This window comes from Ostrinia nubilalis, chromosome Z (assembly GCF_963855985.1).
Source record: "Ostrinia nubilalis chromosome Z, ilOstNubi1.1, whole genome shotgun sequence".
In the NCBI taxonomy this organism is placed as follows: Eukaryota; Metazoa; Arthropoda; class Insecta; order Lepidoptera; family Crambidae; genus Ostrinia; species Ostrinia nubilalis.
Window position 1 is genome coordinate 17466821 of NC_087119.1, and position 26064 is coordinate 17492884.

Sequence of the window (26064 nt, forward strand, 5' to 3'; positions counted from 1 at the left end):
AGCATGTCACTATAAATGCTGAGCGGGTGCCTATTGGCACAGTTTTTTCTCACCACTTGTTTAAATAGCCTACATATTATGTGCTTTTGTTGTATTTTTTTGTATTGTGTTTTTTTTTTACTGTGTCAATAAACCTTTTCTATTTCTATTTCTATAAAACGGAACATTGTAGCAATCCCGTAAATATCATTTTTTTAATTAGTGCCCTTGAAAGTTTAAAACAATATAATTAATGCAGATCTAGTTACCATAGCGACTCTTGTATTTTAGATTTATTTTTCAGTTGGACCAGAAAAGCGAAACGGACCCATTAGATTCTAAGCAGAAGCAGTGGATACTGTGCGCCGCCAAAGGGGAATATCACGCCCTAGCGAAAATGTGCAAAGAAAACGTGAAAGTTGTGAAGACAAAGGTAAGTCACATCTTATTAACTTTACATATGGAATCGCACGACAAAATATCGCTCTATAACGTGAAACTAGCGCTCGAATGTACCCTTTAGGAACATAATGTAGGTTTCTTAAACTTTTCGGAGTCAAGCATCCCATGATGTAGGTCCTCCTGTTGTATACTTATTTTAGATTGTTATTATTAATAATTTAATCAGTACAACTTGTACAATGTTTGACAGGTGAAAGCCTGGAATTTCATTACAATCTATAGCAGGCGTTAATGTAGAGTCTCCGATTCCGATTTGAGACAATATCAAACTTCGTTAAGCTGTAGATCTAGACAACTAAAAATTGCATGAGAGGTTGCATCCCGTTTTGACGATCCCAAACTGGTAATGAAATCCCATGGGATAATATTATAGTCTTATGACAATAACGTTGATTTAGACGAATACAAACAAGCGGCAATATGTCCCTTCTCTAATTTACCTTCTGTCGAAGTAGGTCAAATGTATACAAAGTCATAGTATACATGACGTCGATGGACTTTTGGAGAGGTGATGTCGAAAATGTTTGCTACACCGGAAATACGCAAACGCTTTAAAACAATGTACAAAAGAAGTTAAAAGGACATCGCGGCATCGCTAATGTAGAGGTTACCACTTCCGGTAGTCATGATTTTCTTAGCAGCAACATGTCAAAAGGTTTTAAAAGCTATTAAACTGCTATTTTTGTAGGTAAAATGAGATTTTTAAACTTGAAATATTACTTAACTTTTTAGACTTTGGAATTTATTTTTCAAGTACATATGTATTTTGTTTACATTTAACGATATTTTAAAGTAGGTACTAGAAGGCAAATGTGGTATTTTTTAAGAGATTTCATATTCAATAATCTAAAAATGAGACAAAAAGATTTTTCCGCAAATTCCTTACTAATGCTCCAATGGTTTTAAATATGTTACTGCATAATAAACATAAACAAACACGATTTCCCATGCTTCCTAGTTTTTTCTGTGACAAACGATAACGGATGTTGGGTTTCCATATTTTTGGATTTTAAAGCGTTAGTTAGCGAGAGCACATGTCCAAAAGGTGTGTTTCTAATTGGGCACCGGGGCGCGCGTCGGCGCCGGCCGCCCCCCGCCGCATGCTATCTTGACACATCTCCAGTCCGGACATAGTCCCTTGTTTTACTCGTATTTTACGAGCCATACCCCGAACCTCGTCTTTTTTTTCTCTATCAAACAATAGGTGTCTATGCCCTTTTATTACATCTTTCTTGACCACTATTAATTCGCTAACTCGGAAACGTACCCTTTAGTTTAATGGGGACCAATAAATTACAATGTTTGCCGAAATAATTCTAGCAATAGAAACTACTTATTATGCGTAATTATACCTTTTGGGTTCATCCAAGTCATTCCAATTATGGATTTATTTTGCATGTTATAATGAATTTGCATGTTGACGTTAAACTTGGAGTGTCGAGTCATTTATATTATTGTTAATAAAAGCTACGTGATAGAAACTAATCACAGGACGTTGAATGAAACGTTGTTGACGGTGTCGAGTAAAATTGCTAACAAAAACCAGTTTAGCCGTTCTGCTAATTGGACGAATATAATAACTTTTTTCATTACTTAGTCCATACTGTCTTATTGCCGTGACGAGTAACTTCCTCCCAAGATCGAAAATGTCTGTATAATACCAAAATCCGCGCTCTAAGAGCAGCTGTTCATCTAAGTCGTCGCGATATCTTCGAACTACTTCTTACTACAAAATGTTTAATGAGCTCGGACAGGGTTGATAACTACACGAGCAAGAAATAGTGCTCTGTCCCATGATTTGCGCCCTAGGGCTCTAGGCTTTATTCCAAGCTGTTGTTTTGCCCGCGCGTTGATTACTGACTACATTACTTTTATTGAATACGCAATAAAAAAGGTAATGATAGCCTTCTCTTTTATTGATTCGTTGTAAATCAAGGGTCGACGCAATTGGATTTGAATTTTATTGGTATCCTCGCATAGCCATGTGAATAGTTGTTAACCGGACTTAATGAGAATTACTTAAGATTTATCTGACGGGTCTCGTCCGTTGTTTCTGTATTCATTTCTCATCCTAGAAACAATTAGTAATAGAGAACTGAAAGTTTGAAGAAATTTACGAATGGGTAGGTTCAATAATTTAGCGTTACATGCCCCTGTTTCTCCAAAATGTTTTGAGTTTGTTTCCAATTAGTTCATCACACTGTTGATCATAACACGTGCTTTGAAATGTAGAACGTTGGTTATTTTCATTTTCTTGTGTCCGCCTCTCGAGCTAATAAAGCAACATTAAATATTGTCAGACAATATGTAACACGTGTTAGCTACTGGGCCTGGCTGGTTGACATTTGTCGTCTTTCCTCTAAAAAACACTTTGATGCTTATTTTCGTATTTGCCTCACTTGCTGAAAGAATTATAGATTTGTGGAAATGCCTCTCTGTGTGGGTTCTTATGATATTTTTTATGACACGCCTTTCTTGTATCGCTTTGAATCGAGATACTTAAATGTGTCATCAATGTTTCCTACACAAAGGGGCACTACTTAAATATTTATTCATTATTAACCTTACGATGATTAGCCTGTGAGATAAATTAATTGATCTCTACCTACTACGGTCAAACCCAACTTTGCCTTTACAATTTAACGTAAATATTTACCGTTTGCGTTCGACGACCATTTCTAATTTGGAACTGTGTTAGAGTGATCCCTGTTCGCAAACACCACAAGCATTTTTATACTGTTCACTCGCTAAATGTGTGCAAACATTTTGTAACTTGTATATCATCTTTTAACATCAGATTATCTTCTTGTTGAAGTTATCTAACATCTAAAAGTTTTTGCATTGTATCGTTGTATTCCCGACCGCATTTATGGCATTAAAAGTGTCTCATGTTACAAACCTATTCAATACCAAAGATAACGCAGTATTGGAGAATAGATTGCGTTAAAGTTCTTTTCGTATTAGTCATCCTTTCAACTCTCAAAATCAATAGAAAAACAAATATTGAAAGATAAACATTTCCGTAAAAAATAAGCAATATTTAAATTAAGAGTGCATCTTAACGATCTTGTAATTGCGTTGATAAAGATTTGTTTAGTCAATAAAAAAACGAAAGCTCAGTATTATTATTGTTGATTTACTGCTCTTCGATTCCGAACGGGGCGGAGATGTTGATCGAGGTAATTAAATCCGAATCATTTGATGTTAGTTAGCATACCCATGGTTATATTGAGGCGAAGCGATTCAATAACAATATTGTTAATTGCATTTATATTGGGCATCTAAGTAATAGGTAATTTAGAGTGTACGCATTGAGTCAGTCTTTTATAGTGCAGTAAAATTGAATAATACCTCCGCCTCATTGATAGTTTTAAATCTATTTTGAGATATTCATGTCTAACATATTTTTTACCAAATGTTTATCTAGGTGTGTTCAACGGAATTAGAAATCGTAAAATCAAGTTTTTGCATTTGGCTGTTGGTTGATCTGAATGCAATTAGTCATGTTTTTTTTTCTGCTCAAGTGGCGCCTTCTCGGAGCTACAGTATTCGGTTACAGCAGAAAAAATATTTCCAAATACTCGTCTAATATTTCGGTTGCACGCGCTATTAACGCCGTCTTGGCGGTGGGAGTGTCATTGCGGAAAGCAATTTAGGTCCTGATTTATTCCGACCGGGGCATTGGCTCCGTTGACATCTCTCAGTCTAATTAAGACACTGATTTCCTAAATGATTTATCTCTTCGAATTTACTACGCTCGAGTTGTGTATAGTGCCGTTTAATTGACCAATTAAACTAATTCTACTCTTCGACATTGGAGAGATTGTGTCATGCAGTCGAGTCGTTTAGTTTTATTTCGTGTTGTAAATACTTGAATGGCTTTAATGTTGAAGTGGTGGAGTTAATGCTTAAAATGAACGGGTGCAATAAATAAGTAAGTCACATAATTAATGTTACAGGATGTGGTTGAGATTTTTAATTTTGTACAATAGTGTGAACAATGTTCCGCAGATCGATTTTACAACTAATGCTGATTTCCATTGTTCGAGTGGGTTCATGTGTGATTTTGCAAAAACGATAAATTTTTATTGGATTCAGATTTGCAAGCTCGTAACACGTTTAAGAAATCGATTCCTCGTCGAACTCGTTTGTTACGGTCGCTTGTTACTTTGTGAAGTGAAGCAGGACGAAGGGAACTTTTGGTGCATTGTTGTTTTTTTATGTTCCAATGGGTGTGCTAACTTCTCGGATGTGTCTCGGCGCCAACTCAGTGCAACCCGAGAATTGACGCTGCGCCTCATTTGACCCAGTAGGGTGACCAGCCTGTTGATACTCCCCTCATTAGTGGGAAATATTTACCACTGACATGGTCCCGTTGTTTATTGATTTAACCATTTATAACTTTATTGCCCAGGAAGGTGGTTCATTTGTCATTCTTTTATAATCAACATTTGGGCGATGTAGGTATCTAAATAACTGCAAAATCAAATTTCTATTTAGAAATAATTGCGTTACAATATGTTTTCTTTTTGAGATAGTGCTTTAACTTTAACCGTTTTACAAGCTGAAAGAAAAAGACCTAAATGGAGTTTACTCGCCGAGCTTGCGTGATATGGCTGCAATCAAATTAAAATAATCTAAAGTATAAAAATAGTGTAATTACCGAGCAACTTCGGATCAGAATGAGAGTTTTGGCTCTACATTTTTTCCCCTATTTAAGGCATCTAAATTATTTAATTATATTTTTTTTAGTGATGTCCGATGGATATTGCTGGCAACACCACGCAGCGTCGAAGGCGCGCGCCATTGTTCATGCATGTCGGACTCAGGTCGCGCCGACAATAGGCCACTCTATTATTTGTTTTGTACCTGTCACATGAGGCAGACATCCAACCACTCATGCGTTATTCATACTTATTACAAATATTTAATTGAACCACCGCATAATTGCTAATGATATCTATACTACCACTTACGGCACGTAAACCAATCAACCGTGTTAAATAAATACAATACTCGGTACAATACATACATGAACTATTTCATGATAGCAGATAATAAGAATTTGTTACACAATTTATCCTCACGCCATATTTTTTGGTTTACTATAATGCACCTGCTCCATCTTTGCTGGATAATATAAAATATATTTCATTACATTTTATACTAACTAGGGATTTTTTTATGAATAATTATTTTTTAATCAGTGGGGTTTCTGCAGCTTTCCCACAGTTTATATATTTCAGATATATCCATCATTTCACTCATAGCTAAATACTAACACGAGCATTAGTGACTGATAGGTACTTAGACTCGAAAATACGGTGCTTATAGCCAAAGCAAGCTTTATTAGTAACAGTAACTTAACATAGACACTGCCACTTATTCTGGCTCTACCTAAATTTTAAATAGCATTTTATCTTACATAGCGTTTCATACATCTCTTTGGCATTTGTGCAGTTTATTACGCTACTAAAGAGTACCTACCTAAAGAGGTGATTATCAATCGAGTTCAATATTACCCTCTGCACACGTGCATCTTTCATAATCTCTTCTTTGAGTAGGTTTTCGTCTTTTGCTAGTTTTACATCTTCCTTGAGTATACTTTCCATATCTTTTGCTCTCAAGTATAGGTTTATTTCTTGCTTCCATGATTGAAAAGATATACTGGAAATCAGTTTTTCTATATTTACTTCCTCTGAAGCCATTTTTTACTTTTTACTTGTTTTCACTGGTTTCTTCGTATTTTCACTTGTTTTTACTACTTCTTATTCAGTGTTTCCTGGACCCATAACCTGTTCAGGTTTGATGTCCTTTGAACAAGGAAAACACTTATTTTAAATATTACTTCCTTTATTTAAGGTTTTTAAGGTTTTACAATAGTTTTACATGGTTTTAGTTTTTTAGGTAACCCCTAGTAGCGTTTGACAACTATAGAGTGAAGAGTATTCAATTTCTTTTTAAAACTACGTTTCTTTAAACATAGACAATACACCAACAATACACGGCCTCATTTGCAACATTCTATTTTCACAAAATTGTGCTATTTTGTAGTGGATTTATAAAACACTGAGTAGGTAAGATTAAGATAGGTGAAGCATAAACATAAAACTAATAACATCCGTTGTTTCCTCAATATTACTTAAAATTCTTTTGCGCGTTTCCTATTGCAGTAGCTTTTTATGTTGAAACATTAAGGTTCTTATTTTCAAAAATATATTTTTATTTTAAAAACATTTCAAAATATTTTTTAAGTCGGTGTCTCCTCGAAAGGATGCGCAATGCCAAAAACAGGACGTCCGCGGAAGACCAGCTTCTTGATATGCCCTTACAAGCATGTCAAGATAAATGCTTAGCTGATCCTATTGGCACCAGTATCAGTATCTACCACGTCTACCACCATTGCTTTTTTTGTTGTTGTATTGTTGTTATTTTGGTACTCTATGTGTCAATAAAGTTTTTCTATTTCTATAAAATCATGCTGGTAACCTATCAAAAGGTTACAGTGATGAAATTGTGATGGTATTAGCCGTTAAAACGGGGGGTCTCATGCCGAACTCGATCTAGGCGCGTAGCATAAGGCACTTGCGCGCGAGTGCAAGTCACTCCCACAATAAGTGATTTCCAACACAGTGACGCAGCGATATTGTAATGGTTGTTTGTTTAGTGGTTCTACCTTACTCGTGTATCAGCCTAATCATATATGCCCATAGTTTTGTTTTTATATGGCCGTTTCATTATAGAGTTCATGGGCGTGATGTTGGGCGCAATCAAATTTGAAAGGAGACAGGTTAGCATTCGTGCTGCTTTGGTAATTTAGTTCTGGCGCCAAGACTTGAGGAGAGGTGTTGGCAATGCTCGATCGAAAGGTCTATCATTGCTATTCAATTGTATGTTTCCTTTATGAAACATACACCGTGTTCACATTGTATTTATTTGTTGTATTTTTGATGTTGAGCGTTGACTTTGAATTGTCATTAGAAATGCATTGGTAGGATGATATGACTAACTAGACATTGAGGAATATTAACCATGAAATGAGACTTATAACGATATCAATATGTAAAATGAGACTTATAACGATATCAATATGTAGAGAGTGTTGTATTCTTTCATACTGAACATTATTGTAGTTAAAGTAACCGATTTTATTTATTCATTTGCTATATAATATTCAGTTTCCAACCATAACCATTGCGGTTCTATGTCATTCTAACGCCTACAGAAAGGCACTGACTATAGAGCGTTCATCTATCGTCCCTCCGACTTGGCCATACTGGTGAACATTATAAAAATAATTGAACATCGAAAAAATCTATTGGGGTTTCATCGGGTATCACGATGTACGGATTTATTGTTCCGTAAGTTACTGGTTTTCACCATGTTCTATTGTTTTTGTGATGTTCACTTGTTCACGCTCTTTACCGATGTTCATTTGATTTTCTATTAGGTCTCGTTATTATCGACGCATCTTTAAGATTTTCAGCACAACATACAATCATCGTGTTGATCTTCAATTACTAGGTCTTGCCGCTTATTAATATTATCTAAAGAAACTGGTTGTTTCTCGTGCTTCGACTTACACGTACTCATATATTTACTTTACTACGTGCCCATATCTATCTCAGTTTAAATTGCAGATTGTTGTATTAAAAGTAAATATTTTACGATGTGCTACCCCAAGGTTTCGTTCAGGGGCACCAGACGGCGTTGTATTCCACCGACTCGGTTTGTTATTGCAAAACACGAAAGCATGCTAATTGAAATTCACTATGGAAGGGATAATAAGGGAGGGGCCGTCGCCTCCGATCCGTCACTCAAGCGCGAGTGCAGATCATACAAGTGAACCTCTTCTATATAATCTTAATTTATTCTTCATATGGACTGTTAATCTACATGGTGGAAACGATAAGTGATCTCATTCGATTATTTCTAAACTACACAAGATATCGAAAAACTGATTACTGATCCTGAAAGTGCTTCACAAGCTCTTTCAAACGATATCAGTAATAGGTTACAGAATTAACTGGATCTATCCGAAAAGTCAATGTTTTCAGCCTCCATACTAAATGTATGCCAGTATGCCAGGCACACAACATTAAGAAGTGTTGTTTTTTTATTTTAAATCATAAACACTTAAATTTAACTCGTAAATTGCATTCTTATTTAAAATTATTCATGGAAAACATTGGTTTTAGGCTTTACTTGCTATAATATTATCAATACATGAGTGCCATGACTGTGGCCGTAGTAAATGTACGGAAGTTAGAAACATTGAATATTCGGATAGATCCAGTTTATTTTATAACTTATTATTGGTACCGTTAGATAGAGCTCATGGAGAACTTTCAGAATCAGTAACCAGTTTTTGGATATCTTGAATAGTTTTTAATATTATGTGGTTTTACTAAATGTATGGAGACTGGAAACATTGAATTTTCAGATAGATCCAATTCATTTTGTAACCTATTATTAGTACCGTTGGATAGAGCTCGTGAAGCACTTTCAGGATCAGTAACCAGTTTTTGGATATATAGTTTAGAAATAATCGAGTGAGATCACTTATCGTTTCCACCCTGTATATTAATAGTTCAGGTCAGATATCGTGGAGTCTAAATGGCAAATATTATGTCTTGTCCATGTGTAATATAATACGTAGTTTTGTTTGGTACAATAAGTAGTAAGAGAAATGCAAGATCCCTTGATATTTTTTATAATGTAAATAATGATTTCTTTTATTGCAATAACAGTTTCAAAGAAAACGTAATGACAGTTAAGTATAACATATGCAAAAATTAATAATAAAACAAGTAAATCAACATTACAAAATTAATATTGAAAATAAATAAAACTGGTTGAGTAAATAAAACTGGTTGAGTGCACCCGTACATTTTAATATTTCATGTATGCTTAAATACTTTAACGTTAATTGATTGTGCTATATTAAATATTCCTCAGAATTGACCTAAAATAATCTCTAAATCTTCATGACAAGTCGTATTGCAGATAATTAACGTGTGATAAACAAACCGAAGCGTAGATCGATAAAGTTCTATCCCGACCCTTTGAACTACAAGAACAAAAAATATTAAGAGGTCAGCAATGCCGTTGTCTCTCTCCAATGCCCAAATTAAAATACCCAACTAAACATAAGCCATAGCGTATCTAGACCACGTCAGTGTTTTCTGTTTTTTTTACGGTTTGCACCTTTAATAAAACCGAACCACCTACTGCTTATAGGTACATATATTAAAGTGCTCTTCGGTCAATTGGCTTCTTGTTATATGATTATGTACTACCTACTAGGTTAACGTGTTCCTCATCAATTTATCTAATTATATTCCATGTAATAAGCTAATTTTATTTTATAAACGGTCGCTTGTAGGCACATTATTTGCATAATAATTCAACACCAACTCTAAAGAGTGGAAGACTTCGTTTTTGTTAAGTGAAAAATTCACCAGCAAACTCGAAATCTTTTAGGCGTCGAATTTTAATTTGGCAAAATTGGAGCTGTTGTACGTGAGGGAGATGGGCGCAATTTACGGAACCCGACTAGGGATGCGAGGGAGCCTCGCACTCCACCATGGCACATTAATTACTCGACGGAATCTACATACGGCGCCGCAACTACGTACAGCGCCCAATGGTGGCAAGAGCGTAGATTTACGACTCGTTCGACCACCATCTATCGGATAAACTAATTGCAGCGCAGAGCTATTGTTTCTAAACACTGGCCAGAAATAGAGCCTGCAGTTAGGCCAGCGATTGTCCATGGACGATTATTCGATTGTCCAGTTGGAATTGCTCGGATCTTTGGCCAACTGTGATGATAGACGGTCCGGCGCTTCGTTCGGCAAAGCTCCGTGTGATGTTTAGATTATACCTCCAACTAGAAGTGTGTTTTCTGTTATAATTTGCCATTTCTTCCTGATTAATATTTGCCGTGATGGTGTATGAATTTTGGTTTGTAGTTTGAGTTTTTAAGTGAAAAACTAGTTAGCGTGGAGGTTAACTTAGGATAGCACAAAAAATCACGGATGGTCTTACCTTCATTAGTTTAGATGGAGGCCAATATTTCATAACATAATGCCTAATTAGCTGATAGATGATCGTGTGGAATGGAAGTAACACTTAGAAATATTATTAAGTACTACAATTATCTACGAAAATCTATTGCTAAATATCTTCCATGCGATCATCGATCGGTAATTAGACATTATGAAATGTTGTACCTTCATCTAAACTAATGAAGGAAATGAAGGATAGACGATCCTTGATTCTAAAAAAATGATTTATGGATAATGTTAGATTTCATCGTTAGTGGCTACTATGCCAGTATTTAGAAACAAAGGAAATTAAAATACGGGTAACAAGGGAATTCTTTCCTATTGTCTGCACTCGAATGTTGAGTAAAGTACGTGAAAAAGGAAAACTGTGCTGTTTCCAAAAGAACCGTTTGCAATATTCAATGGAAAATGTAGGTAATTCCTTCCCCCCCCCCCCCCTCTAAAAACTAAACTGTCGGCTTGAAAAATTTGGAAAAATTCGTAAAATACTGCTTTTCATGAACTTTCAAGGAAAACTATAAGTTAAGATAGATTAGTTAGTTTAAGAGTAATAGTCATTTAACTTCATTTAAAAATTCCTTAGAAGAAAACATTAAAAGTGACTTTAGATGAAGTAATTGCTTGCTTCTGAAATATATTGTGTTAACGACGGACACTACGGAACCCTACACTGCGCGTGGCATGACACGCACTTGGCCAATTTTTATTAGAATTAGATAATGGAAAACTCACAATCCTCAATACTGATGGATGAACCTAATTACCAAATTTTTCAACATCTACCGATCCTTACCTTCAAGTGGCCATCAAAGGAACAAAGCCTCATTGTCTGAATTAACGTATTGCAAAATTCGGTATCAAGTGCAATAGTAACGGTTCGAGTGGTTATCACGGGGGTGGGGGAACCGTCGCTTGTCATGGCGAGCGCTCCGGGCGAACACGCGCCGAACCAGCGCGCCTCGAGCGCTCGCGAACCACCGGCCTACCCCGAACAAAACATACCTATCCGATATTTAAACCCTGTTTGTTTCGGGTTTGCGGAGAATTGCCTATTATCGTCCGCCCAAAGTAACTACTGACATGATTCGGCTTAATCAAAACGGATTTGTATTTCATTATTCTATTTATCTCTGACTGATTTAGACAGTTTAGCTCACAAAGTTTTCGACAGAATTCGAATAACGAAATATTCGAATAGGGTAGGTATGGTATGCTAAGCTTCGTCAAGTCTTGAATTATTGGTATTATTATGGTGAAAACAGATTTTTACTTGAGAAAGAAAATATTTTTGCAAGGTTACATTTTACCACAGAATAATAATAAGTACTACGTACAGAAGTTTTACTTCGCGAAGATATTTAAAAAAATGTATGCTCAATGTCATTAACAATATGGTGTAATTTAGCCTGTCTCAAGAGTCAAGCACCATTTTGTTGACAAACGTCAGTGATCGGCACTGCGCCGAAGCTATAGGGCTGACTTCGGTAAAATGATGTGACGTGAGGTGCCAAACTGCGGAAAATGGCGGAGGAAATACATGATTTAGCATGAATTATCACGAATAATATTAACTACTTATTTACCTCTCAGTGTCTTGAGGCAACTTAAAAAAGTACATTCTGTGTTTTTATTATTATTTAGGCAGTTAAATACTGCACAGTATTTAGTACACCATTTTCTTTATTTTCTTCCATCATACACAAGAATATTTATTTATTTATTTATTTAAAATCTTTATTGCACACATAAAAAACAGTGGTACAACAACGTGGTGAATACGCGTGCGTAAGTCAATGTTCGCTCGTATGTGAGGCCTTGTCGAATAGTAATCCTGTAGGTGGGCCATCGTGCGTGTTTTGTTTTCGATGTAAACTCGCGGAGATGAACAGGCCTGATTTTACTGAGTTAGGCCCGATTCGACCAAACTTTTAATCCGAGAATAACTCCTGGTATAACTGGCACATTTACAGTTTCAGTATGGTAAATAAGTATGTCAAAACTGACGATTTATTCTGTGATTAGTATTTACTCTTGTTTGGTCGAATCCACTCTTACACAGAGATTATAATAGGTAGGTACAGCTGACAAAAATGACGTTTGTTAACATTTCATGTCTTCATCATCATCATCTTCTTTCAATCTTCTTCATCAATCAAAATGTTACAAAAAAAACAAACGACCAAAGGAGAGACAATCAGGTCAAACACAATCGAATATTATGCTATAAGTGGTAAGGTAACAAGGATGTAATTGAGATCGATGTTGTGCTCAAACTTAATCTGCTAATCCTATCTCAGTGGTGAACACTTGGGATACCTAATCCAATTATTGTTTCCGATATGTCTTCGGAATGTGAATCATTAAAGATGGCTAGTTGTATCATTTTCAAAGATACCAAACATAAATTGAATTCTAATTTAGCTCTTAGCCATCACAGCCCCATGTAAGATAACGGAGCGGCCCTAATCATTTAATCCCTGGAAACGGCTCGGGCGTCAACTTGTCTCGATTCACTTTCATCTCGATCTATACGCGTCTATTCTGCGACAAAAATAATTATAACCACCAAGGCGCGGTAGGCAAAGCCCGCGGTGCCCCGCTAAGCCACTACAATTCGTTTGCGGCGGCAATGAGCGGCTTGTAAATCAAAGGGATTCTACATAATTAAGCTCATAATTAATGTAAAGACTCCTTTATTTATAGGCGCAGTCATTCTTAAAATTGCTCCCGTTTTGATAACGCGGCCCTAAGAGGATGTGATTAACACATGTAACATGTTAATGGGTGTAGATAATGGTCTCAAGTTGGATTTTGAGATCGTAATACGTAATGTCTTGTTGTGTTTTTTGTTTAGCTCCACTTTTAATTATTGAATTTTATTACTAGAAACGTGTTTTGACACTTTTTCATCTGAGGATAATTGTAGGAGAGTTATGTTTCCTTCGTACGGAACATAATCAAAAATCACTGCAACGCCGGAAGTTTATTTATTAAAAGAAAAAGGCAGTGCTGATTTACAGCTAGCGCGAGTAATATTTTTCTCCTAAATGCATTAATGACACTCGGGAGCGGTTCCTCATTGAAGCCCGTCAGTCCTAAATTATACCCGCCACCGCAGCGGGCCGAGTAGCTCTCCCTATTAATTTGTTTATATTAGAGATGTTCACTTGCGCAGTCAATCACGATTGTCGTCAAGAGCCCGATACACGATTTGTTTTCGAAAGATCTTAACCGTGTTTCGGTTATTTCTGTACAATTGAAGCTTTTAAATTTAGTGTCACCGCAACTCTCCGGAGACGTTCTAAACATTTGTCTTGGAATATTTATCGTCGCAGCTTGTGGAGTATATCATCCGGTCGCTATTGTGGCAATCGATCAGGAGCCGCGCGGGGTCGGCTAAATTGATTATTTATTCAGGCTTAGTTAAATCTTTGAGAGCGGTTGCGTTATTTGTAGACTAAAGAGACAGGAAACAGTTTAATGTTCATTTAAAACGTGACGGCGGCCGGCGATCGTTTGTCATCGTGGCAAATTTTTGACATATCATTTAGACATGTGTGAAGTGTTGCTCATAATTAATTATTTCACAATTTTTTACCGCGCTTAAATATTTTATGACAGAAATACTAGTATTAATTTATATAAATTATGTTATTTATCATTCAATTTGAACAACTGAAATTATATTCATTGTTTTATACAGATAACCGCCGACATATCACTTAACAAATTATTATATTAAATTATATTTACTCAAAGATACCACCACACACCGCATGGTAAGCTAGGGATGGTATTGTTGCTAAGAACTCGACTATCGAGTTACGAGGGAGTAATAAAATAAACAAAAAGTTCTGATGAAAGTCTCCAAATTCAAGACAAACAACTACACTGGTAACTTATAGTAGTTCTTCGACTGAAACTGATTTAATTTAGAAGACAAGAATAACTTTAGTAGTGAACAATAAAATTATTAAGATTCATACATAATCATAACCATTAAGTTGAGTTTCTTTGTACCTATTTATTGTTCAATTAAAAATGTTTCGTCAAGAAACGCTGAATCAAAATATTTTTTACTTGCGAGTTTTTCAGGATTAGGAATTTACGGACAAGACGTTATTTTCCTATCCAGATAATATTCAAATTTGAGAGGTAACGGTCAATGGTAGTATCGTCTTATGAAATTCATATATCCTCGCTATCATTTTAGCCCTGAAGTATTTTTACAGTCTTTGTCCAACACAACGTATGTAGTAACTTTTAATATTTATAAAGAAATGCATAAGCATTTCATAAGGATGAAAATACAATATAAATGTTTTAATTAACAGTTTTTTACTATTCAACCAATGTATAATGATAATATCGATACAGCTCAATAGATACCGTATCCGACGCATGAGTGTTGAATCCGTTGGATCCATAGAGTCAGTTTTAGATTAACGTACGAGCAATTATTTTTCAATTTCGTACCAGTGCTCGTTAAATTGGTTCGGTTTTCGCAAATGGCTTTAATCCCATTTCCTAGCCGCATCCACATCTCTAGGGCACAACCGCATGACCTCCCGGGGCAAACCGGGATGAGTACACGCCGCACTCGGGTGAAAATATAAAACATGTTCATTATTTTAGGGCTAATTGGGAGGCCGCGTGCAGTGAAGTAGGTGCGAGCCGCCCGCCCACGGCAGTGCCGAATTTGCCTCATTATGCTGTGTACAGGAATATATTCTATAGACACTGTTTTTGCATTAACCTAAAGTGTGTTGTACATGTACGCTGTGAGCGTATATGTATCATACATGTGTGTGTGTTAAAGATCTGTAGCATCGAAATTATACATCTAAGAGAGAAATTAGCTTAGGAATGAGTGCAGCGCTTTATCCAACGGTTGTTTTATTTAAACATTATTTTTTATCAACGTAAATAATAATGTGTCTACTTTAAAGATGAAAACTCAAGGTTGTCTGCGAGGGGGTAGGAGCCTAATTTTGTAAGGTACCTAATGTCTGTCCCTTCATAAACCTTCGTTTATTACTTTCTTTTAAATAATACTTTCGAGTAAATAGATGGGCAAGTTTAGACAGAGAATTTATCCTCCCCTTTGATGATCTCCCTGCCCGAGGCGTATACGTTATTGTAAAACTTTTATATTTTGTTTCAGATTGAGCGTTGTTTTACTGAAAAACTTCTCTTTATAGAAGAAAATACAAAAGAACTTAACCCTTGCGTTGAGATTTCTGTTTTCCAAAACTTTTAATTAATCAAAATTAAAAGAGACGTCTCGAGACGTCGTGTTTTATTTTAGGTTTTGTACCGATTTTTCTCTTGGGGTTACTTAAAATATTTTGAAACTATGAAAGTTTCATATTACCTACGTTTATGAAACCAATTACAAGATCTAGTTGTATATGTATTGAATTTCAATAACTTTTGCATTTCTACTTACAATCATTATAAGTTTATGATCCACTAAAACTTTTTTGCCAGCCCAAGAATATTGCATAATTGAATGTAAATAAATAAAAAGTTACGATCGTAAAGTGTGTTCATAAATAGTAATTAAGTAATATTAACCACTGAAACAAATCAGGGATATTTATGTTCTCTTGCAAATTAATTTCTAATCCGAGCCAAGAATTGGCATACTTGGATCTGCGATACCAAAGGCGGGTATATAGTTAATCACTATTCGCATCTGTGATGAAGTGTGGCTCGATTGTAATTACTTCGTGTGTTGATTTAAGCTTTATCACGACGTAGAGCGAAGGGATCCGCGGCCAGCCCCGCGCCGGTATATTGAATTTATTCCTCCAGAGATACTTTATACAATTACTGGCGAAGGTGCCGCCACGGGAACCTATTAAAATATTGGAGATAAGATCAAATTTTTAGTGCGGACGAGGTGGGCCGGGCGCTTTATAAACAAGAATCGGCCGGCTACTTCCAGCTCGCTTGCTTATAGCTTTTGTATTTACAATTGTTTCTAATTATGAATAGATCAAACATTCAATTCGATATTGTTTGTAATTATCTCGGGATGTTTTATTTTGTTTGTAATTTGTTGTTTAATTGGCTTCTGATTGTATGTACCTACTTGCTGATGTGATTTTAATTAGTAGGACGTTAGACGGTTTGTCCATCATAGAGATTTGATAACACTTATAACACTAAGCTTTTTGTATTGTATCTTATTCATCGCAAGTCTTATAATTACTGACATAAATACCTTACGCTCAAACAAATTGAAAATGTCCAGTAAAACCCATTAACTGTTCGCCTTGATTTCTAAAATCTTGTGACGATCTGTCTTATCCGAATCAAAGTAAACATCTAATAAAATAACGTAACAAATGCATAGAGTACGTAAAGCATGATTAAGGAACAATACAACAACTTCCGTCGCGGCAAAGCCATAAACGCTAAACGACTGGGAGGTGGCCAGACGGAGTGACTAACTGCCTAAGGGCTACATCTGCGTAATATACGGCAGAGGCTGAATATAGTTTTTAATTAGGATCTGCCTACCGACCGAACAAGGCCTCTATTTGTTTAACCAAATGGAAGGAAAAACGAGATGAGAACGAGACGATAACCGCTATCACGAATACTTGAGTCGTGGTTTTATTTGAGGATCGTCCGTTAGAAAGATTTACGCACAGCTGCCACGAAACGGGTTAACTGCCACAATCAATTGAGCGAGCAGAATTAAATACAGATAGGGTAAAACCCCTAAACAATTTTGATTACGGCTTCCTAATTAAGAATCACTGTTGGGATTGTCCTAAACCCCCAAGTACCGACCCCGCTATTTCGCCTTGTTCGAGATGTGTTTTTCCTTTGTTGTTTTAAGGACTCTCTCAACCTCCTAATCTTCAGATCCGAGTTTTTTCCTGTTGCTCATTGTCTAGGGCCGCACGGGGTGGGTATATGATGCAGTAATAAGATTAATGGTGTTCCCGTCATCCCAAATGAAAGTTCCCGTCAAGATATTATAAAGGCCTTTGCGAGGCAAAACTTTTGAATTTATGTAGTGTTAGTTGCCCCTTTTGCTTAGTAATCGTGGTTGCTGTTAAGTTTCATTATGTTTTGCTTATAAAAGTCGGTACGGTCAGCGTTACCGTGGCAAGTGGCTCGTTCAATCCGTATGTCGGTTTTGATTAAACTTCTCCTATCTTCGCTACCGCCGTTGAATTGGCCCAATGAACAAGTCGTTTTGCATAAATGCCCGCCAGCTGTTTACAATAATCGATGATATGTTTTTACGAGTTACATTTTCAATTTATTGATATTCATTCTTGGTCGGACAATTTATTTGTATCGATAATGTTTCAAAGACTTCTGTTTATTTTTATAGTGGGCTTTCTGACGGCTTTACGACGGTTCAACTGAGCATCAAATGATATATCGGTGCCGCTAATTCCCCTTCGTTATGATAAGTTCTTTAATTACCATGAAATGTATTACCATAAACGAGTGAAGTGATACGCGCGACGACAATGGCCTCAAGTTGAAAACGTTTTGGCACGAACGAGACAGATACAATGGGAGTAAAATAAGTGTGACTTGTTTGTTATTGTTTTCTCCTTTGTGAATTGTAACTTTTTATTTGTTGGGTACTTGGGTCCCCAAATCCTGTTCAAACGTAACCTCTGGAGGCAATGACTCGAAGCGGGCGGACGAGACCGCGCTGGCGCAACTAACCGACGGCAGCGAGTTGAAAACTGTTTCTCACATCCCGGTAAGATAAGTGCATTTGCTTGTCGCGACAAGGCGCGGCGCGGTGATCGCCTCGCCATCCCGCCTCAATGGGCTCGCGTTCTTTATTTATATACGCCCTTCTGTAATTAACGATAGTAAAAAGAAATACATATATCATTTGATTTATATCATATCATTCTTCAATCTTATTCCTTTTTGGAGAAAACTGTTTCGTTATCTTCTTTTGTTTACTTTGAAATGTTTGAAGGTGGTTATATTTTTTGATTTGTAATATCTAAAGTCTACCATTATGAAGCTTTTTCTAAAAATTATAGCAATTGCTCTGTCATTTGCCTAACTTGATTAGAAGTTCTAATGATTTCTTCAGCTCTACTAGAAGTACCTTATTTAGAGAACTAGCTAATGATAATAATGTGGTACGAGGAATTAGTTTCATTTAAGTTTACGACTTCGGAGAGCTGAGAGAGCCTTGCCTTGGAATGGCATAAACCGAGTGTTTTACTTTTCGCCAGTAAGTCATATAAATCTTCGTCGGGTTTGTCTTCTACGTCGCCTTTAATTTATTTGCATTCAAAAACTGCCTGCCCCTGTCTCCCCTTTAGTGCTGCGTGCTGAAATTAATTTGCTAATGTAACTCGTAACTTTAACTTGGGATTTTTGTCTTATTTTTAAATCTTTACATACTACATTCCTATTAGGTACTTGCTTTCCCCTTATGGTTTATTTTAATAGAATTCAAAATGAGTTTTAGAAAACCCTTCCTACTAAGTACTTAGGTTATAGAATAAGCAATAAAGTCTCTAACAAAGGTGCTTTTATTCATTCTGAAACAAAATGTCCGAAATAAGTAACTATGAAAAATATGTTACATTCCTAAAACACTCACAAAAGTTAATTGTGTAAGTTTTTAGAAAAACAAATTGACACAGCTTAGAATAATGTAAATGTGTAGGTAGGCACTTCGAGCAAACAGATTAGCACAACCAACGACGATAATGCTAAAACAAACAAATAGAATGACGAGAGAACGAAACGAAAATTGAACGGGGCGTTGATGAAATAAGAGAATTTAGAAGTAGAACGTGAGGAATGAGACATCGACGCAAGAGTGCAGAGGCGGTGGAGCAGCTGACACCTGTCATCACGCAATTTATTAGTCGCTCCGAAATAACAGAGTCAGTGAACGTTCAAACAAAATGAAGAGACACAACGCTCTATTAACGACATAACCTCGGGCGCGCCCGCAACAACCAAACTCCAATTAAATTCACAATATTTTGACAGAACGCACTCATTCCATGCGTTTCGATTGTACACACTTTGTCATTATGCTCATTAAAAACATCGTGTACATAATTTAAATGCTATCAATTTTACGATATCGGACGGTTCTTTTGAAAACATTCATGTTTGTAATTGCTAACTATACTGTTTGGGAATAATTTAATTCGGCGCGACATTAAACCTTCCGTTTCGAATTATCAAATTAAATGCAAGACAACTTTGTTAATTGATTTTCGTTTATCAGTCTCCTTTTTAATGTGGTTAGTAACGGTGACAGGTAAAAAGATACTGGAAAAAGAGTATTAATGCGATGTTATTTGTCTTGTGGTTTGATTTATGTACTAGTTTCAAATGCTGGTAGCACAATATCCTCGGCCGGATCATGTTCGCCGGGCTCATCCTGATGCAGTGTTCTACCGCTTAATAACTGTCGACGAATGTTTGCGTCACTGCGTCTGCAATGCTTTCGATAATAAATTGCATCTTATTTTAGAAATTCTCATTCAACGCGTTTCTGTCCATATGCGCGGGTACAGTCAGCCGGCACACATTTTGACGGCCCGTGACTGATTATTTAATGATGTTGTGATGAATGTTTATCTTGAAACTCTTCGGTTTATTGAGATAAATGTGTTTTCACTAAATTAGCAAGTGTTATTTTTCAAAGATGATATTTTCGGTGAAATTGTGAATTTAACAATTAAGCCAAATAGGAGATTAATTTGTCGAAAACACGCATGTAACGATAAACGAGCATGTTATGTGCGTTCATCCGTTTAATATATTCAATCTGTTCGTGTCTGAACTATTATAAATAACTCACTCCGTCTGATTCACAAAATTCTTGCAATTTCACCGAAACCTCAATATTGGTTCCTTTGGCTTGCGGTTTTGTACAGGATACCGATACAATTATCCCATGGAGCGGTAGTAGATTATTTATAGATTGTATTTTATTATTTACTTAAAATATTAGTTCTTATTAGTCTATGTCAAACGCTTTAATCTAAACCCATAGGTACTCTGTCAGAATGTAAGACCGTTACCGATCATATTGTACAAAGGTTAATTTAACGTTATTGAATAAAGGTAAAATCAATCGCGGAGGCGGTCGGGCGTCGAACAATTACCTTGGCTCATCTTTGTACACGCATGGCGCATAGCACTGAAGGGATATTAAGGTTATTACGAACGGCGAAATTGGCCCAGCGACCGCTGAGGAAGCTGCCCACCGAGACCTATTAGCGGTATTACATATTTCATATGATCCTCCATCGATCGACGATTATGGGTGCATTAAAACGCGTCGGACCGTCTCCGGATCATGGGAATATGCACAGCCCTCACTTTTGTCTACGTTTTTTACAGTTTAGTAGGTAATTCGGTACTCACGAGCGTCTGGGCGTACATTATGGGAACTGCTCCGAAAGTTTTAATGGTTAATCTGCTCCTCCGCGTAAGTGTTGTCGTGTGAGCGATATACGCGTGTAATTGATTAAAATTCACCATGAAAATAAACTTTATTGGCTTTTTAAAGATAAAAACGATTTTAAAAACATTTATACGTTCAGACACAACCTAAATTCTTTCATAATGTCTCGAAAATTGACGACTACTAATTTATTTTTCTCTTGTTTCAGGACCCATTTACGGTAAGTTATTGCACGGTAATGCATTGAGAAATCACATAATATTATATTACTGACCTTAAAATTGACGTGAAGTCGGTCTATTTTCTATATCAAAAATGTTAATACTTTACGGTAACTTTACATGTTGAGATTTTTTATTATTCTAATGATGTTATGTTTAGTTAGTATAATGTAGGTTGTAGTACAGTATTATGCGAACATATCGTATGTTTTAACTATAAAGATTTTATAATGAATTCCTTTTTCCCGGAACACCACCATTGCGGCGGGTGACTTCAACAGGGCGTAAGTATTTTCACCTTTTTATTTTATAAAAAGCTTGATGCATGCATACTCAATAGGTACTGATAGGAGCGACTATTTATAATTTATAATTGCTAATTGGCGAAAAAAATCACTAGCGTGATCAAGTTTAATGCGATGTTTTTATCGTGTCATAAGTATACGAGACACGAAGAGAAGTTGATGATGACGCTCTTTAAATTAGCTGTCTGAGCAGCTTATAGATAATTATAATTAGTAGGTAATATAATTTAACATCTCATGATCATCCAAAGTTAGATGAAGAGATGTTTTATAGATATATTAATTAAATTCAACCCGTTATTATTTTAGATTAGAACGTAAACGCTACGGAACTTCTGGGCGTTTAGGTAGAGCCTGTGTTTTATTGGTAATTTGAGCAATTCCAGCTCATTTGATTCAATTTTTTTTTAAGATTAATCTCTTCTGTTCCGTTACAGAATCATCTTCTCGATTCATGTATTATGTAGGTTCGATTTAGGTGTTACTTAAGCAACATTATGTAGCTTGGGACGTTGTCAATCCAGCCATCAATACTGACTAATCAACGTAGCTGTCACTATACACATAGTGAGTAATTACGCATATAATTACAGACAGCGAATGACAAGACGTTAATTAGGGCCACTGAAGACACATCGTTCTGCGGATCCTAATTGACGTACACGTAAAGGCAATCAATACGTGGTAGTAGCCGGATATTGCCGGCACACAGGACATGCTATAAGCGTGCACTGCAATGAATATAGGTGATGAACAATAGAATTGCTGGCACCGGCTCACACCGAAGCGTCACGCATCAAAAAATACGGTCCCTGGTCGCGATTCAACGGCGCGACGTTTTCTGTGTGGAATCACATACATTTTCATACACATTTATCACAACAAAGACGCGCCGCGCTCACGCCATGCTCACTACTGTCTGCCAAATCCTTAAAAAATCATAACTTGGCTTATCAATAATGAGTAAGTATCATTAATTTATCAGCACATCTTAAAAACTCATTGTGTCATGAAAATCACGTGAGCATACGGTGTGTACATGCGACGCAAATGCAGCAGTCGATCACAAAACACGGAATCGCTTTTTAAAACGTTAAAACGGTGTGGCCTAATACAATTTACACTTTAAAGTGGCCGGATGTAGAACAGTTTTATAGACCTCTAAAATTTCCGTATAAAATTTTAACAATAAACAATATAACAGACAGCCAGCGAAGATTGATCGTATGAAAAAACACCAAGGACGCTGCTCCAATTAAGAACTTCAAAAGTAAAGACATAAATATCTTTAACTCGCCTTAAATGATCAAGTCACTCGTTTCCATAGGCGAGAGATTTATCTGGAGCAAATTATAAAGCTTTATTTCGTCCGAGGACTACATAATCCTGCTCTAAATTTATTAGCTTAGGCAGCGATACATAAGTGATTACGTCGCTAGCCGACCCAAAGCGTCGCTCTAATTCAATTTTGAATTTTTAAACTTTTTCAAAACTCTTATTACATACTAACGAATCTAATAAAGATTTATTTATGGCTACAGGTTGAAAAAATGCTAATTAAATTAACAATTTTCTTTATTTAATTAATCAAGAAAATATTACTAATTAATAAAATATTTCTTTCCGCATGTATGATGCCGCATTTCATGGGACCTGCAGTATGTGAGTATAATGTTAATTACTTTCTTATGATAATGTTGTCTTAACAAAGAACTGGCTTAACTACCCCAATTAGTAGAGCCATTAACAAAACGCTACACCATAAATCTGTTGTTTAGTTTTATATTTGTGTTACGTGTGTTGCGTGGATTGTACGAGAATTCTGCCGATGCCCCACAGGATTGTGGTACATGTGAGGTTTATAGTGCCTATGACCTACGTATATACGTGGAAAATCGCGCCAGTACCGAATGTGCGCTGCAAATTAACAGCGTTTCCCCGGGGGCCAATATTTCTCCGGGCGACGTCGAACCTAGGACCGCCCGCCACTAACTACCCGACTGAATCAGCGACGATCACGCCTACACCTTGTACATACGTCGATTGCTACGTAACTCGTGCCCCTCCGATAGAGTAATATATATTCCCAAAGACTTTACTGCTGACTGAACACCTTGTTTTATCTTCCAGTACCTTTGAGGGTTGCCAGTGGAAATTAGATCTAATGTTACGGGGGAATATCAAATAAATTACAGTCATCTTCCTCGATACATCCTATAATTAAAATTGTAATTTAATTAATTGCATTTTATAGTTTGCGTTCCAAATAAAAAACTTCATGATTCAATTAAATGCTTTTTATGCCGACTATGTAAAGCTATATTACTGGGCTATAAATGTCAAAGGAAATAGAAACCCATAAGCTTTCCAGTCGGTTTTGATGAAAAGAACTTTTTTTAAGTCAACCAATCAACGTTATTTTTAATTTAAAAATACTTACATTAATAACACGAATATTACTTACCAAATCGCTTAATCACAAGTCTACCTACTTCACTATTATAGTCTTGAAACCTCAAGTTCGGTCAGACAGCACTGCTATTTAAAGTTAATCTTTTATCTAATCACCTGTTGTTTCGAATTATAATATGGTTACCATAACATTTTAAAAATTAAAATGACCACCGATGATGGCAAGTTAATTCCTATAACTATGCTAATAACACCTACCTCCACCAAAATATAATCTTTAATCTGGATGCAAATCATTCTAATACGTTCCGATTATAAAGAGCTATAATTTCAGCATTATATTGTCCATCAAAGTGTTTTACATATATAAAAATAAAAGGCTGGCAATCAAGTAATTTGTTTCTCGACCTACTAAACTTTCCGTAATGGTATCGTGTTTAAGGTTTTGAATATTTTACTTCATAATTTGGCATCGACTTCAAAATTACACCTTGATTATATTGCCAATTTTACTACTTCAACCAAATTCACGTTTGTTTGTTGTTTTCGATAAAAATTGCGTGACTATTTTTTATATATTCATGCTATTTTCGCCTTCCTTTATTAATATTATGTTAGATCACGTAATAATTTTGAACCGGTATTGTAGCGTTTGGTAGGAAATTGTGTAGTTTGTTGATTTCTCTTTTAATCAGTTTGTTGCTTTATTGATCCCTTGAAATAGGAACATTGTAGTAATAAAGTTAATTTGTTGGATCCATAATATTTCAGACGGCGATGCACTGGGCCTGCAAGCGAGGCGATGAGAATTTGGTCAAGTTACTGGCCGGAGCGGCTCGTCATTTAGTCAATGAACGATCGGTGAGTATAGTTAAGACATGTTGTCATTAGTAATACGAGTATACAGGGTGGAGTTTTGTAATACCACCTGGAAGGAAAGTACTCTTAATACTGTAGATAGAAAATTTTACTCAAAGGAAACATTACAACTTAATTTAGGAAAAAAAATAGAACTGCGTTCAAAGATTTCTAAACATTTGCTTGCCACACCCGGGAATCGAAACAACTATTTTTTTTTTTAAATTACACCCTGTATTTTTATTGCATCGATCGTTAGGGTTATACTATTAAGAGTACTTTTCCACCAGGTGGCATTACAAAATTCCACCCTGATAATAATTCTTCTAATATTATGTGAACTAGCTTTTGCCCGCGGCTTCACCCGCATGAAATTTAGTTTGTCACATAGCGTCATAAATTATAGCCTATGTGTTATTCTAGGTTATAAACAATAATACTGTAAAGTTTCATCAAAATTCGTTCAGTTGTTTTTGCGTGAAAGAGTAACAAACATCCAGAAATCCAAACTTTCGCATTTATAATATTAGTAGGATTAGTAGGAAGTAGGATGTTTATCAAAAAATGTAAATAATTTACATTAACTATGCATTATTGTTTCTACATCAGAATATTTTTTCGTGGGAGAAGCCACGAGAATGTTTCTTTTATCTCAATAAAAGATAAAAATTTTAAAATTTAAAAAAATTAAACTGAGGACGCCAAGAAATAGAGGCCTCTACCATTCCTTGCATATCTTTGCCGTTCCATTCGCGTACAAATTTTGATAGGCAATGTGTCATAGATTTGTGGCGAGGTTATCTTAAGTTATTAAAAACTATGCTTATATGAAATTATTTATTTATTCATTTGCATTAACATATTCAGCTCATACAGACATACATGAATTCATACATTGACCCTGTAATGGTGTAGCAAAGTCACAATTAATGTCGTTGTTAGCTAATACTTATTAAGATTTTAGAAGAGGTTAAGGAGACCAATATAATATTATTTTATACCCTTTTCTTTAGGTAAATAAAATTCAGCGTGATTAGGTGCTTACTTGTTTAAGATTTAATTATTTTAATGAAGAACATCCGCTAGATCTTATCATTTCTAGTTTTAGCCAATGGAGTTGCTTTAATTTATATTTTTAGGGTCGTAATTTCTAAAGACAGATAAAATTTATCAGAGTAATAAAATATAATACGACTAAAACTGTGAACTCTTTGATATAGCAGTGAGATGAGACTCACCGGCTCAGAGATTTAATAAAGCTACCTAAATATATTGGAACAAAAACGTCTCACAATTCTTTATTGTTTTATTATTTGATG

At 35.8% G+C, this 26064-nt stretch overlaps 2 protein-coding genes across 3 annotated transcripts in view; both read left to right on the plus strand.

The window, feature by feature from the left end:
• LOC135086661 (uncharacterized) overlaps window positions 1–21245 on the plus strand; it is a 41182-nt gene extending 19937 nt beyond the window's left edge. For both annotated transcript variants that reach the window (XM_063981433.1, XM_063981434.1), the window contains exons 4-5: window positions 284–412; window positions 21158–21245. In XM_063981433.1, coding sequence (XP_063837503.1) covers window positions 284–412; window positions 21158–21196 — 168 coding nt within the window. In that variant the 3' untranslated portion in view covers window positions 21197–21245. The remainder of the gene's footprint in view (window positions 1–283; window positions 413–21157) is intronic.
• A 3419-nt stretch (window positions 21246–24664) lies between these two features.
• LOC135086664 (ankyrin repeat domain-containing protein SOWAHC-like) overlaps window positions 24665–26064 on the plus strand; it is a 40312-nt gene continuing 38912 nt past the window's right edge. The window contains exon 1 of the mRNA XM_063981438.1: window positions 24665–24748. Coding sequence (XP_063837508.1) covers window positions 24665–24748 — 84 coding nt within the window. The remainder of the gene's footprint in view (window positions 24749–26064) is intronic.